Here is a 13,837-nt window from a genome sequence, read left to right as displayed (position 1 = left end):
CGCCAGCTGTCAGTGTTGTTTATGTTCTATGGTTTTGTTTCTATTGGCTTTGCTTTTCTGCCATATTCGTTACTCGCTTGGTAGGTTTTGCTCAGTCTCTCTTTGAAATTGTACGGATAGGTAACTTGACGTAAATGTTGTATGGATACGTGCGTGGATACGGATGTTTATAAAGTGTTGTCGCTTTTGCAATGAATTAAATCCTTTATGTATTTGTAATATGTGGAGTTTAGTGACTACAAATTGATAGATTTTTTAATAATATTAAAATGTCGACGTCAATAATTCAAATATCATTCTATCCTGTAATGAATTTTTAAATATCTCGGTGCTTAAAATTAGTGATTTAATACAGAGAGTTGCAATTCTAAAAGGAATTGTATATGCATACGAATGTGTGTAGGCAGTAAGTAAAAACGTAAAGTGGATAAAGCAAAGTAAAAAGGTAGCAGGCTTGTGTGTGATGTGAAAAAGGATAAAGTCTTTGAAAAAAGTGAATAAAAGTAAAATGTCATATACAAAATATTTGGATATTAAGGAGAATTCCATACACGTTTTATTTTAAGAGCCTGGGTAGGTAAATATACCAATTGCTTGATAATGTTAAAAGAAGATTTTCTGCTATGTGCAAGTGGCGACCGGTTTCAATAAACAACTCGTTACTATTGGTGCTGCGGGCGTCACAATAATTCTAAAAAATAAAACTAGTTTAATATGAGAAGGGAGAGATAACTTTTTTAACAAATCTACCAAATAATTGAAATGAATTAAAAAGAATATATGGAATTCTGATTGGACATAAGAGTTAGTGACTAACAGGTATACAATTTATTTATGAATACCGCGCATGCATGATTCGCACATAAACAGAAGACATATGTATGTATGTACTTACCATATAATACATAAGATGCATAACCAGCAATAACATATTTATGGCAATTGCAAAAAGTTCGTGCTGATGCGGTTATTTATCTACGTATGTACATATGTGTAAATGTGTGCGTTTAAGTCCTTATCAATATCTATGTACCTTCAGCCTTCCTCTACCGTAACGTCTTCAGTTCGAAAAAATCATCTACATATCAATGTGCCAATTGTTAACCGTGAAGACATTTACATAAATATTAGACTATTCTAAAGTGCAATATATAGATGTATACATAAATGTATATTTGTATATAAATACTTGAATATTGAAGTAAATAAAATAAATTAGTGATAATCGCAACGGCAATAAATTAATGTCAGTGTGTTTGTTTAAAAAGAAAGCGCTTTGAGCGCAAAAAGTTGTATAAAACATTAAAAAAAGAATATTGAGAACCTAAAAATTAAACAACTATACGAACCAATATGATTTTGTTTGGATTGATTTGCCTAAGTGTGCTTGCTGTGGATGCTAGGGATTTAGCAACGAGTAGCGAGACAGCTTATGGCAGTAAAACTGCAACAACATCTGGACCAGAAATCTCCACCAGAACTCTTAATGAAACACGTAAGTTAATGAACTTCATCTTCCACATTATTTAATATTAAAAAATGTATTATGTACACATAAAAAATTTGAAGGATTCCTTAATTAAATTATTAGGATTTCGAATGGTTTATAGTTTTGGGTGGCGTTCTGATAAAAGCTTAAGCCATTCAATGAATTTAAATTTAAATATGTGTGTTGGGCTATCTTCATTGTTATTTTTCTTTATACAAGATTATGTATAGATACATACATATATGTACATATGTACATACATATATACTCGTACATACATACATATGTATGCATATACATAAAGTCTCTATACTGAAACATAACGGAAATTAATTAAATACATTGAGCATATGAGGTCTAGAAAATGTGTGTGATGATTTGGATGATTTTATTTGAGAGTCTTCACATGTCAGAAACTTTACATGTGGGAAATATCGTTTCCATCTCTCAAATATTTAAATTAAACTGGTGTTATATGGCAAGTAGGCACATTAAATTAGCTTCTCAGTTTTTAGCGCTCATATAGAATTGTTGACGTACATATGCTCTACCCGACTTATGAGTCGGATATTCTCGGCCGCTGTTGATATTAGAAACTAAGGGTTAGGCATTACGAACCTGCAGAAGTCAACGTTTCGAATTTGGTAGGCGCGTTGGATGCACTCTAAGTGATTTTCGGCAATTACATGTCATTAATTTGCGGACACGCCAGAGCAATAACATGAGCACAGCACTTTGGGTAGCTATGGACACAACGATTTGTAGCTGGAGCCACATTGAAACTGTGAACGTTGTTACAAAAAATACTTGTTAGCATTTTTGCGAATGTGTTAATGTTGTGGCAACGTTAAACTTACAAGACGTGGTACATACCGCTTTCATATGGGTTCTGTGTGTACTGCGTTTCACTGTTCCGAAAAATAATTGGCTCCTTGGCGAAAAAGGAACATGTGCGCAATTGCAGGTCAATATCTCAAAAATTCTCTCAGACCAGTTCGCGTACAGGCCGACGAAGTCGCGCACTCGTTTTGTTCTTGGTGTTTCAAGTAAAAGAATTGTGGGTCATATGGACGCAGGTCTCATTTCAGTAGAGAATAAGTGAATATACATATGTAGGTCGAATTCTGGTAGGTAAAAGAGTTCCGTTGTCAGAATACTTTACATTATAATTATTATTTTGACAGCGCTTAAGCAATAAAAACAAGCGAAAACCTATAATATATAAATTTGTGTTTTCTGCAAATGATCCATGCATTCGCTTAAATGATGAAGCCAGAATTGTTACTCTATAATTATACTGATATATAAAAATACATAATACTCACAATTTACTAAGAGGTATTATTCTGGTTTTTTTTGGACTAGTTTATCTTCAGTCCGAAATTCTAGTGGAATAAAATTATTAGCAGCAAATTATGTAATATGATATATTTGTATCATACACATTTGAGTTATTTAGCAGCGCTTAGCTGTAGTCAATGCTGCAATACTTTCTCTGCGGTTTTGGTGTCCGATTTATCTCACACCTAACTGATTGTGGCCGTTGTGGCTGACAGATATCTGCAAATTTATATACATATGTATGTACATGCGGCACCAGCAACGAATAGTAAATTTTCCAATTACTAAGCAGAAACAAGTATTTACACGGCAACTATTATTTTTTAGCGTTAGCAGTGTCGGCCGACTGATGCACCGGAGCTAAAATCTGCTTGATAACCTTTTATATTGCTTACGAGATTAGTAGCTAAGCGTTGAATCAGACTGGTGAAAGATGCACGCAGTAAATTCATGTGTGTGTTAGAATATACGGATGTGATACTGAATACCTAATTGAAAGTCGAAAGAAAATCAGAATTCGCTGTTTTTGTGTACTATCTGTTGTCAGACATGGTTTGATACACATTTGCTCGACCGTGTGTCGCTGACGTAGCCAGGTTATCGAATGCCAACAAGCGATTATGCTCGATCGGTGCCGATGTTGTTTGCTACGTCTATATTTACATACCATACAAGGTTACTGATACGTTTGCTAACGGCAGTTCTGGGGATCTTCATTTATATATGTACATATATCTGTTGAGATCACCATGTGAACATATAACGGCTGCTGACAGCTGCGACACAACTTTGAAATTTGAGAAAATTTGTATGCAATTCATGCCTGAAGCTGGGATCTTCACTTCTCTCATCAGCTTAAGTTTAACTTACCACACATACGCCCATTTCAGATGAGCCGAGCTGCTTGGTAGGTTTTTCCAAGCCGCTCTGCTCACTGGCTCACTGGAATCAATATGTTCGCATAGCACTCAATAGCGAATTGTGTTGCTATTACTCTCGCTCGTTATTATTAAAAATTAAAGGACCAAATGGTCCAAATTGACTATGCTTGTAACAAACGTCTTAACATATCTTACTGCACATTATGTTGTAGTGAATTATATTAAAAGTAGAACATTGCAATTTACGTGATTGTTTGGCTATTTGATTCGGTTCTGCCTAAAAATATGATTAACTCTTTGGTCACCGAAGCACTAACCAGACACGGTGCCTGCTTTAATTATATACAGTTAACTGGTAGCTATCTTTCCGTAAAGTCACCTTGCGACTTCAAAATCAAATCACATCACATTACGGCGCGAAAGTAACCAAAGCACTGACCAGGCAACGAGCCTGCCTTTCTTTTATAGAGTCAGCTTACAGCCAGCTTCCTGCGTGATTACATTATGACTGTTAAATCACATCACATTACGGCGCGAAAGTAACCAAAGCACTGACCAGGCAACGAGCCTGCTTTTCTTTTATAGAGTCAGCTTACAGCCAGCTTCCTGCGTGATTGCATTATGACTGTTAAATCACATCACATTACGGCGCGAAAGTAACCAAAGCACTGATCAGGCAGCGTGCCTGCTTTTCTTTTATAGAGTCAGCTTACAGCCAGCTTCCTGCGTGATTGCATTATGACTGTTAAATCACATCACATTACGGCGCGAAAGTAACCAAAGCACTGATCAGGCAGCGTGCCTGCTTTTCTTTTATAGAGTCAGCTTACAGCCAGCTTCCTGCGTGATTGCATTAAGACTGTTAAATCACATCACATTACGGCGCGAAAGTAACCAAAGCACTGATCAGGCAGCGTGCCTGCTTTTCTTTTATAGAGTCAGCTTACAGCCAGCTTCCTGCGTGATTGCATTAAGACTGTTAAATCACATCACATTACGGCGCGAAAGTAACCAAAGCACTGATCAGGCAGCGTGCCTCCTTTTCTTTTATAGAGTCAGCTTCCCGCGTGATTTCATTAGATATGACTGTTAAATCGCATCACATTACGGCGCGAAAGTAGCCAAAGTACTGACCAGGCAACGAGCCTACTTTTCTTTTATAGCGCCAGCTTACTGTGAGGTTGTAGCGTGGTCTTGTGCTAGTACATGATGTGGTCCTGCTTTTTGCAAGAATGTTTAGCCAAACTATCGCTATTTTTGTCGGAGATCATGAAGATCTCTTTCATTTTTATAGCCAGCTATGCTTCATTTTCGAAAGGCATGGGCGTTTTCAGGAATAGTAGCGACTCTTCGAGTGGTAAATTATTTTTGGTCTGCACTTAGAAGTCAATTCATCGTTCCTGAGCGATTTCTTCTCTTCTTCACACAGGCTTAACTGGTGGATTGCGAAAGTGTTGACTACGTGCTCGTGCTGCTATTCAACTCCTTTCTCGACTGTAATGTTTCGTCAGCCGTATTGGAGCGTATATACTATGTGTATATATGGCATATGACTTGGGGAACACCAACATATCTAACATAGGCCGATTCTCCTCACACTTGACAGTAATTCATCATCTACTTCTAAATCAATTAACATATTGTGCTCGCGGAATGTGCTGTCTCGCAGATGGTAGTACTCTGCGCCACCGTCTTATGGCGTGTGTTTGAGCTGTCACAAAGTGAAAAAGTTAAGTGTCACACACTTGCCACTTGTGGCTGCCACTATGCTGCGTGCACAAACACCTACACAATCGATTTATTACAGCACTTGCGTGTACTGCCGCGGGATAAGCCCGCAAAATTTCTGTCTCAGGGAATTTTTTCTACAGCAGTATCTTTTGTGTTCACTCCACCCACCACTCCATAGAACACTGCACCTTGCCACACTCGGCTCCACGCTTGACATACATATCTGAAATGACACAGAATCTGCAAGCAAGCCAAGAAAAAGGCAGCTAAACGAGTTTGAATGCTTGATCATGCCCCAACTGGCTGCACTGCATCCAATTCTTTCTCGTTTTCCCCGTTTTTATTTGACAGCCGTCAGTTGATTGCTGACGCTATAGTTGTTGTTGTTGCTTTGGACGTGTGGCAAGCCGTTTGCAAATACTGCAAGTGTGTTGCGTGAGTAATGGAGTGATAAGAGTGCTCCTTGAAGCATTTGCACTTGGCACTCGTGCGGCGCGCACCCAGCCGAGAATGTTTTACTCGTAGATGCAGTTTGCCTCCACATGGGCGCGTATTTGCGGTGCGAGGGGGTGCATGTGCATTGCCGTTCGCCTCTGTTGATGTTGCACTTGAATAATCGGTGGAACTCGTGTGCTGGAAATTTATTTACCTCATTCAATGAACCGCCAATTCAAGTGGCAAATGCAATGCGCTGTCATCGAAATCTAAAAGTGGGACACAAATATTAGAAAAAGTGCAGAAACCAAAAATAATATATGTTTACATAAATGTATTATGAAAATCGACGCGGTGTTTGTGTAAAAAAGTGATTTCCATTCATTCTTCTTTGCTTTTGCCACTTGAATTTCAAGGGTGCGCCTAGCTAAAGTAACGCCAATAATTCATAGGACTGTTCGATTGATGACTCCACTCAGAAAATGGACGAACTGTTCAACTTAGCCACATCTGTGTGTAAAAATGTCGAGAAGACGCGTATTTGGAAACTGTAAGAAGTTGCAACACTCTGAAAGCCTCTAACGTTTTACTACGAGATTTTCTTCCGTAATACAATATTTTCCCAAATGACTGCACACCTATACCGAGTTACTGCTGCCAAGCCGTTACCCGCTAAGAAGGATGATGCGGCTACTGATGGCCGCTGGTAAATTGCTGTCTATTTAATTCTATTAAAATCGCATTTCATTCCTTGACAGCTGTGGCTTTTCGCCACTCCTTGCAGATAAAACTACCGCGCTCCTTTGCGCGGCGGTAGCTGCTACATTCTTGAGTGCAAATACCTTCATTAAAATTCTAAACATTTTCATTTTCAAATCATCTGCAAATTGTTCACGGCCAATAATTTATTTCGTCTGCCATTTGCCCTGACAGCAGCCTGCTCTGCAACCGAACGGACTCTGGGTTGTGGGGTGCTGGAATACTTAAGCAAATAAAATACTCGAACGCTTGGGAAGGATTTTATGCGTTTCAGCGAATTCTTAATTCAAAATCAACTTAAGTACGTGGGTGTAAATGTCGGTGTATTGAGGGGGAAGGATGGGTTTGACAAGCACCTGCAAAAATCGTATATATGTAATATGCAGCGCGTTTTCTACTTTCAAACAACTTATGCAAATTCAAATTCGAGAACCTTTTGTTCGCTTACGACACTGCCATATTTTCGTCGATAAGAAAAATTGTTTATTTTGGAAATATTATTTTTTAATTTCGAAGAAGAAATTTCAACCACGAAACCAATTGGGTGACTGCAAAGGGATTGGCCTAACTAACTGATCAGAACGTTGGAATGAACTGATGTTAACAGGCCCTTTAAACTAACAAGTCTGCGAATTTGTCAAACTGAATGTTTTTCCTACATTTCCTTCGCTTCGACCGAGTTTTCATTGCAAGCCTTACTAAAATGGCTCAAAGAATTCCGAGACAGGCAAATAAATGGTGTTGACATATTTGCAAACAATGGACAAAGAGTAAGTCGGTAAGTCGCGGAATAGTTTTATTAAGACGGCGTCGTTTCGGCTGTATTTTATGCTAACAGCAACTTCATTACCCACTGAGCATACAAATTATACGTACTTGAGTTGAATCAGGCGCGACCGGAAAGGTCAAACGATTGACAGTAGCTGCGAAAAGCGAGTTTAAGAAGCAAGAAGTGAATGTTGAAAGAATATCGGAAAATAATAAAGTCAGCAATGCGTTCAAATGCTTAGCCTTAACAGCATGCCTTGGCTGAACACTGCAAGTCCATGCCTCAGTGGGCGCACTGGATATGCTGTCCGGCGAAGAGATCTCGCTGCGATGTGGCAACTGGGCGAGGCGTTGGCGCACAAAGTCAATGTACTTTGTGATCGTATAACCATACAAGTATATATTCATATATCTTGGCGACTTCCAGGCCTTTCGCTGTTTGCTGCAGCATTTTTTTATTTGCCATTTCGTTTTTGTTTGCCTTGCTTACGAGCCTGTCGTTTGTGTGCGTATTATTGTTGCTTGCCTTTTTCATAGACTTTTTGCTTTTTGTTATTTGCTTTAGTCGCGCTTCGCGGCCACTCGTAAAAAGTCAACAACGTGTCATAGCAATTTGCACTTTTTCTTGGTCTATGGTCAGTCGACCGTTCGAATCTATTTGTGTGTTACTCGCTCGCTGCATTCACTGGCTTAGCTGAGTAAGCATTCTGTGTGGAATTAGTGATGTGGTTGCCTCACAGTTTCTTTTATCACTTGCTAGCCTACAATCATATGCGCTCATACATTTTTAATAATGTCCTGTGAATCGAAGGGGAAAAAACACGGATGTCACTCCATGTGTCATTAAAGTCCAAATGTGGTAGTTCAGCACTGTACATCGAAGTAACTTCGGGAATGTATACATACATGTCACTCAGATACATACATATTTGCATACATATATAATTGTATTAATTATGCATTTACTATGTATTTATGTGATTTCGGCTAAAATATCATCAGTATATTTCCAGGAAAAAGTGAATATTGGCTAGTCGAAAAAGTCGTTTCGTATTTTGTCAATAGATATCGTTGTAGTCGTATATCTACAGTGCTACCAATCACATTGTGTCACACTATATATTGTTGAAAAGGTAAGATTTTAAGCAAAATTTTAACAAACAAAAAATTTAATTCGGGGATGTTGAGAAAAGTTAGAAAAACGAAAAGATTTTTTCGACTGCCCAATATATACACAAATTGCAAATAGTATTGCGATTGGTGTATGCAAATTCAGCAATAAAGCGCTAACTTAATTTTAGGTACTTTTTGGTAGCACTAGCGTCTATATTCTTCATACCTAATCCAGTGTGTAAATTTCCAAAAAGTTGTTTGCTTACATAAACATAAGCTTTTATTATTTGGCATTCTCCCTAGTCCGTCATTAACGTTATTTCGCACATCTTTCGAGCGTGTGCTCCCCTAACGCAGATTATTAACTAAGTTTTTCCGCTTTACTACCAAATTAAACAGTCCTATTGCGCTACTTTGAGTCGTCGTCACCAACATCGTCGTCGTCGTTTCTGTGTATTAATTTGCGCAAAAGTTGGTAAACTTTTCTCATCTTATTGTCAGTGTTGTCAGCAGCCAGCCAGCCAGCCAGTCAGCTCATTTGAAACCCATCCAAACCCACATTGGTTGCATGCTAACTTGCTTATGCACAAGCAGGCCTCCAACTTGTTGTCCTTGGTTTCAACATAATGTTTCCTTAGATACGCATCAGCATACTCAGTCACACTCTAACGTCTTTGCTGTGCTTGAGTCGTGCGGATGCTGAGCGTCTAGGCCAGAACGGTGGGCTCTGGGATGTGTGGCGTGTATGGGGGTATGTGGGTCTGTGTCGTTGGAGCTGGCCTGAAGTTTCTACGCTCACTACGCTCATTTCCGGCTATATTACTTAATTGCAACTTCTACTTACTCCTGAGTGTATGCTTGAGTGTGCAGTGTATTCCCAGCAATTAGCTGACTCAGTTTTTTCACAGACAACATACCAACTAGGACACAGTTAACTACAGCCGCAAGCAAGACGAGTAGCGTTTAAAACAGAAAAATTCTGTCGTTGCTTTTGCCATCGACATTTTTATCGCATTCACACATACATACATACGTATACTTCATAGTGAAATTGGTTGCTGCAGAGTGTGCGGCCGCTTGAATCGCCGCTGTTTGACACACTGAGTGGCTGAAAAACTAACAATTTCACGCTGCCAGTGACGCGGCTATACTCCCAAGGAAATTATAACATATTTCTACTTATACAGTTGCAGCCCATGTATCATTTATGTATGTGTACCGTGTACTGTGTTCTTGGTTTAATAAACTATTCAACGAATAAACGATGAAACAGTACGAATGCAGCGTTGCTTTAGATCCCCTGCAGAGTGCTCAGTGATCATATGCTATTATGAAATTAAAAATTTCTTTCTTTTTTACGTATACTCTATGGAGATACACTTTGTAAACGGACTGTATAAATATGTACATATTTATATATATCCATGTATGTATATATTTTTTGTTTTTATTCACAAATTAACAATTTCGTTTGTGTTTTCTTGCTGGTTCTTCGTAGGCGCTGTGCCATTTATACTGGACCGGGTTTATTGTCATTAGGGTACTTGTAGTATCAACATTTTAATTGTTTCATTTACATTAATTTGCATTCATTTGGCATTAACTTTGTATTTACTCCGCCCGCCACCCATTTCGCACACCCATTTGATGGCCTTTTGGGTTTCATATTTTCGCAATCGCCACTGCGGCCACGTTGACTTCTAACTGCGTGACTTTGCTCCTCACACATTGTCAGAAATATATATACTAGCGCTGCTCTAATTAATTGGCCTACAATTTCATACTGAAATTTATAAATATCCGCAATTCGTTATTCTTCAATCATTTTGCGCAATTTGTAACGTGGCGCCCAGTTATTTGCGCAATAAAAATCAATGAAATTATGAACGCTTCTGCGGAAATTGTTTTCAATTTCTTTAAATTCGAATAGAAACTTATTTTTTGATAAACAATTTCTGCATTTTGGAAATTGTTGTTTTCGACAATTTTTTTTTACTTGAAACTAAGAATTGTACGCCAAAAGGCGCTATCGAAGTGTTTCGTAGTCAACGAAAATTTTTTTGTAAATGATATTGTTGTAACAACATTGGTTAAATGTGGTACATGAATGCTTCCCAAAGCGCCTAGTATCGTACTTGTGCACTCCGCTCCGCCTCCGAGCTTGTAAGCGAGCGTATGGGCATATGAATGCGACAAGTCGTTAATGGTTCGTAGGCACCGCCCGCTTTGTCCCACATACGAATGTCGAATGAACATCCAGAAAGCGGGCATATCATAATTCATGTATTTTGCCTGCTGGCGGGTAGTTATGCGTTTCAGCGCGCACTAATCGAATTAACTACTCGCTCAATAGGAATGAATTAAAACCATTTAAGTCGATGTGGCTGGTCAACAACAAATCAACAATTGTGTGCCACAAATTACGAAAGTAAGCTAGTAAAAAGATCGCAGCAGAGTTCATTATTCCTTCTTTTACCCTCAAATGAAATTTGAGCCGCGAGTTTTAGAAATTTGTTTCTTGCTAATGACGTGTGAAATGTATGTCCTATTGTTAGTTTCCAGCATTAGAAGAGCACGGCATTAAAGAAAGAAATAATTGTTTGGAAGATTGAGAATTTTTGGGAAATCAATGACTTCAAATATTTCAGGTGTTACCGAACATTTTGTACTCTCGCAACTTGTAAGAATCAAAGTCCGGGAAATTTCTTCAGTTCACAAAATTGTATATTAAAAATAAGGGATTCGGCCACGCGTTGCTGTGGAATACATTTTATACTATTCAATACAGTGAAAATTTTATTTACGAATCCAAGGGATTGTACAATTGTACTCTAGTTTTGAATATGTTTGTACAAATAAATTTCATTGGAAATAATAACGAATTTAAGGCTGCTTTCTCAATGTCTGGTTACCAGCGTTTCTGACCAGTTAACAGAGTTGTCCGCATAATAGATTGTACTTAATACATATCAACAAAGTCCATGGTTAATGGAGATGTCCGCTTAATAGGGCGTTCATTTAAGAGAGCTTTTACCGTATTCCTTATTTATGAGTTGTCTTAACTATCCTATCTTTTCAGTTGGTTTGAACTGGACACAGGGTGCTAAATATTACTAAAATCGGTTCAGTAGTTTAGGAGTCCATCGCGGACAAACAACGTGACATGTACTTTTTATATATAAAGATATGGGAGTTGGGATAGCATCGAACAGGTTTTTGTCTATATTCTGTTCATAATGTGGCATACTTCAAATGCACTATCTGTGCAAAGTTTTATCCCTTTATATTAATTGCTTCAGAACCTTCCTCTCGAAAACTCGTAACGTCGACTCATCAGCTGTTTTCTTCTTCCATGCCTCTGCATTAATAGGAGGACGGGAATAATGAGTAATTTATAGAGTTTGGTCTTTGTTCGTCGAGAGAGGACTTTACTTCTCAATTACCTACTCAGTCCGAAGTAGCACCTGTTGGCAAAAGTTATTCTGCATTGGATTTCGAGGCTGACATTATTGTTGGTGTTAAAACTGGTTCCAATATAGACGGAATTCGAAGTTATGACTGTCAACAGTGACGTGGGTGCCAAATCGCGAGTGCGACGACTGTTTGTTTGATAACAGACGATATTTTGTCTTGCTCTCGTTCAATACCAGACCCATTTGCTTCTTTTCCTTATTCAGTTTGGAGAAAGCAGAACTAAGGGCGCGGTTGTTAAGGTCAATGATATCAATATCATCGGCGTACGCCAGCAGGTGTACACTCTTATAGAAAATTGTACCTGCTCGATTAAGTTCTGCAGCTCGAATTATTTTCTCCAGCAGTAGATTGAAGAACTCGGCCGATAGGGAGTCGCCTTGTATGAAACCTCGTTTGGTATCGAACGGCTCGGAGAGGTCCTTCTCGATCCTGATGGAGCTTTTGGTATTGCTCAACGGTCGTATTAGTTTTGGCCTAAAAGCCTTCAATTGATAATTTGGGTGGAAACTCGTTTCGAAACACAACACAAATTTAATATATTCTAAGCAATTATTATTAATTCATTTCAAAATAGAACTCTATTTCAATAGTGATGGTAAATATTTCTAAATTTGACGGATGATTGATCAGATGGCCAGCAGTCATACAGTGCGTTAGATTGTTCTGAAAGTGACAATTGGTTACAATTTAGTGTAACAATAGAAGCTGCCTATCGGCTTTCGCATACGCAGATCCATACACACACACACCAACATATGTATGTACGCGCACGTGTGTGTGTACGCGCGTTACAATAATGATGAATCGTCGTAATATAACAATGGCTAAATTGTAAATTGTAATTTATAAATTGCAAATTGCAAATTATAAATTGCGCGTTACACACTCGCTCACTACAATTGCCACTGTAGCGTTGGCGATCGCTATTGTGCGCCGGTGTATCGCCAGTTGTCTGCTGTCGTCTTTGTTGTAGTTGTTATTGCAGCGTGCTGATGCCGCGGCAAAGTGCAATGCGCTCCCGTCGCAGTCTCTTACAGCGCCAGCTTCAGCTCCAGCTCCAGCCCGTTTCAGCTCAATACAAGCTATTGTTGTGTTTTTATTGTTGCCTTTGCGTACGCAAATGCCAGTAATTTCGAGTGTTTTTGTTGTGGTTGTTCATGGGTTATGTGTAATTGTTATTGCTGTTACTGGCTCATAAATCGTACAATTGGGTTAAGTGCACGTCTTTGAAATTCATACTCTCGCATATACAAATGAGTACGTATGCCCGTTTATATTTACATATGTATATGTATATAGAATACATATATGTACGTATATTTTCAATTCCATATATTACATATAGATGTACGATTCCCGCTAATCTACAGATAAGTATACCTTCGCACGCAGACTTTTTTTTTTTTTTTTTTTTTTTTTTATTTTTAAGTAGGGGGAAGCATCAAAAGCCGAAGTGCGGAACTTTAATCCGCTAAACCTAACCTACTCCCAACTCCAGACACTCCCACGGAACCACCTGATTAGGTATTACTTCGTGGGAGTGATAAGACAATTAAGTCTCCTCTATGGCACGGACTGACGGACGCCATTCTGCTCTATATGTCTAAGTTTTGTCATGATTGACGCTGCTGCATCGCTGACAGCATTCCAGTTCTCAGTGGACTGGCACATAAGTGTCGTCAAATTTTCCACCGTAAAACTACCACCGAGTGTAGTTTTAAGTTTTTCCCTTGCACTTAAAAAGCGAGGGCAATAAAAGAATACATGCTCAGAGTCTTCGAAGAACTCTGAACACGTCGGAAACTTCGGACTAATGTCGTGCTGGAATCTGTGCAGGTAGTTTCTA

General features: G+C 38.7%; 1 protein-coding gene across 1 annotated transcript in view; it reads left to right on the top strand.

The window, feature by feature from the left end:
* Positions 1–103: 103 nt before the first annotated feature.
* The window catches only part of LOC120772428 (low-density lipoprotein receptor-related protein 1), an 80,507-nt gene continuing 66,773 nt past the window's right edge, over positions 104–13,837 (top strand). The window contains exon 1 of the mRNA XM_040101040.1: positions 104–1,495. Within this exon, the coding sequence (XP_039956974.1) occupies positions 1,354–1,495 (142 nt within the window). The 5' untranslated portion in view covers positions 104–1,353. The remainder of the gene's footprint in view (positions 1,496–13,837) is intronic.

This window comes from Bactrocera tryoni, chromosome 3, assembly GCF_016617805.1.
Source record: "Bactrocera tryoni isolate S06 chromosome 3, CSIRO_BtryS06_freeze2, whole genome shotgun sequence".
Lineage (NCBI taxonomy): Eukaryota > Metazoa > Arthropoda > Insecta > Diptera > Tephritidae > Bactrocera > Bactrocera tryoni.
This window is presented reverse-complemented; position numbering and strand designations above follow the sequence as displayed.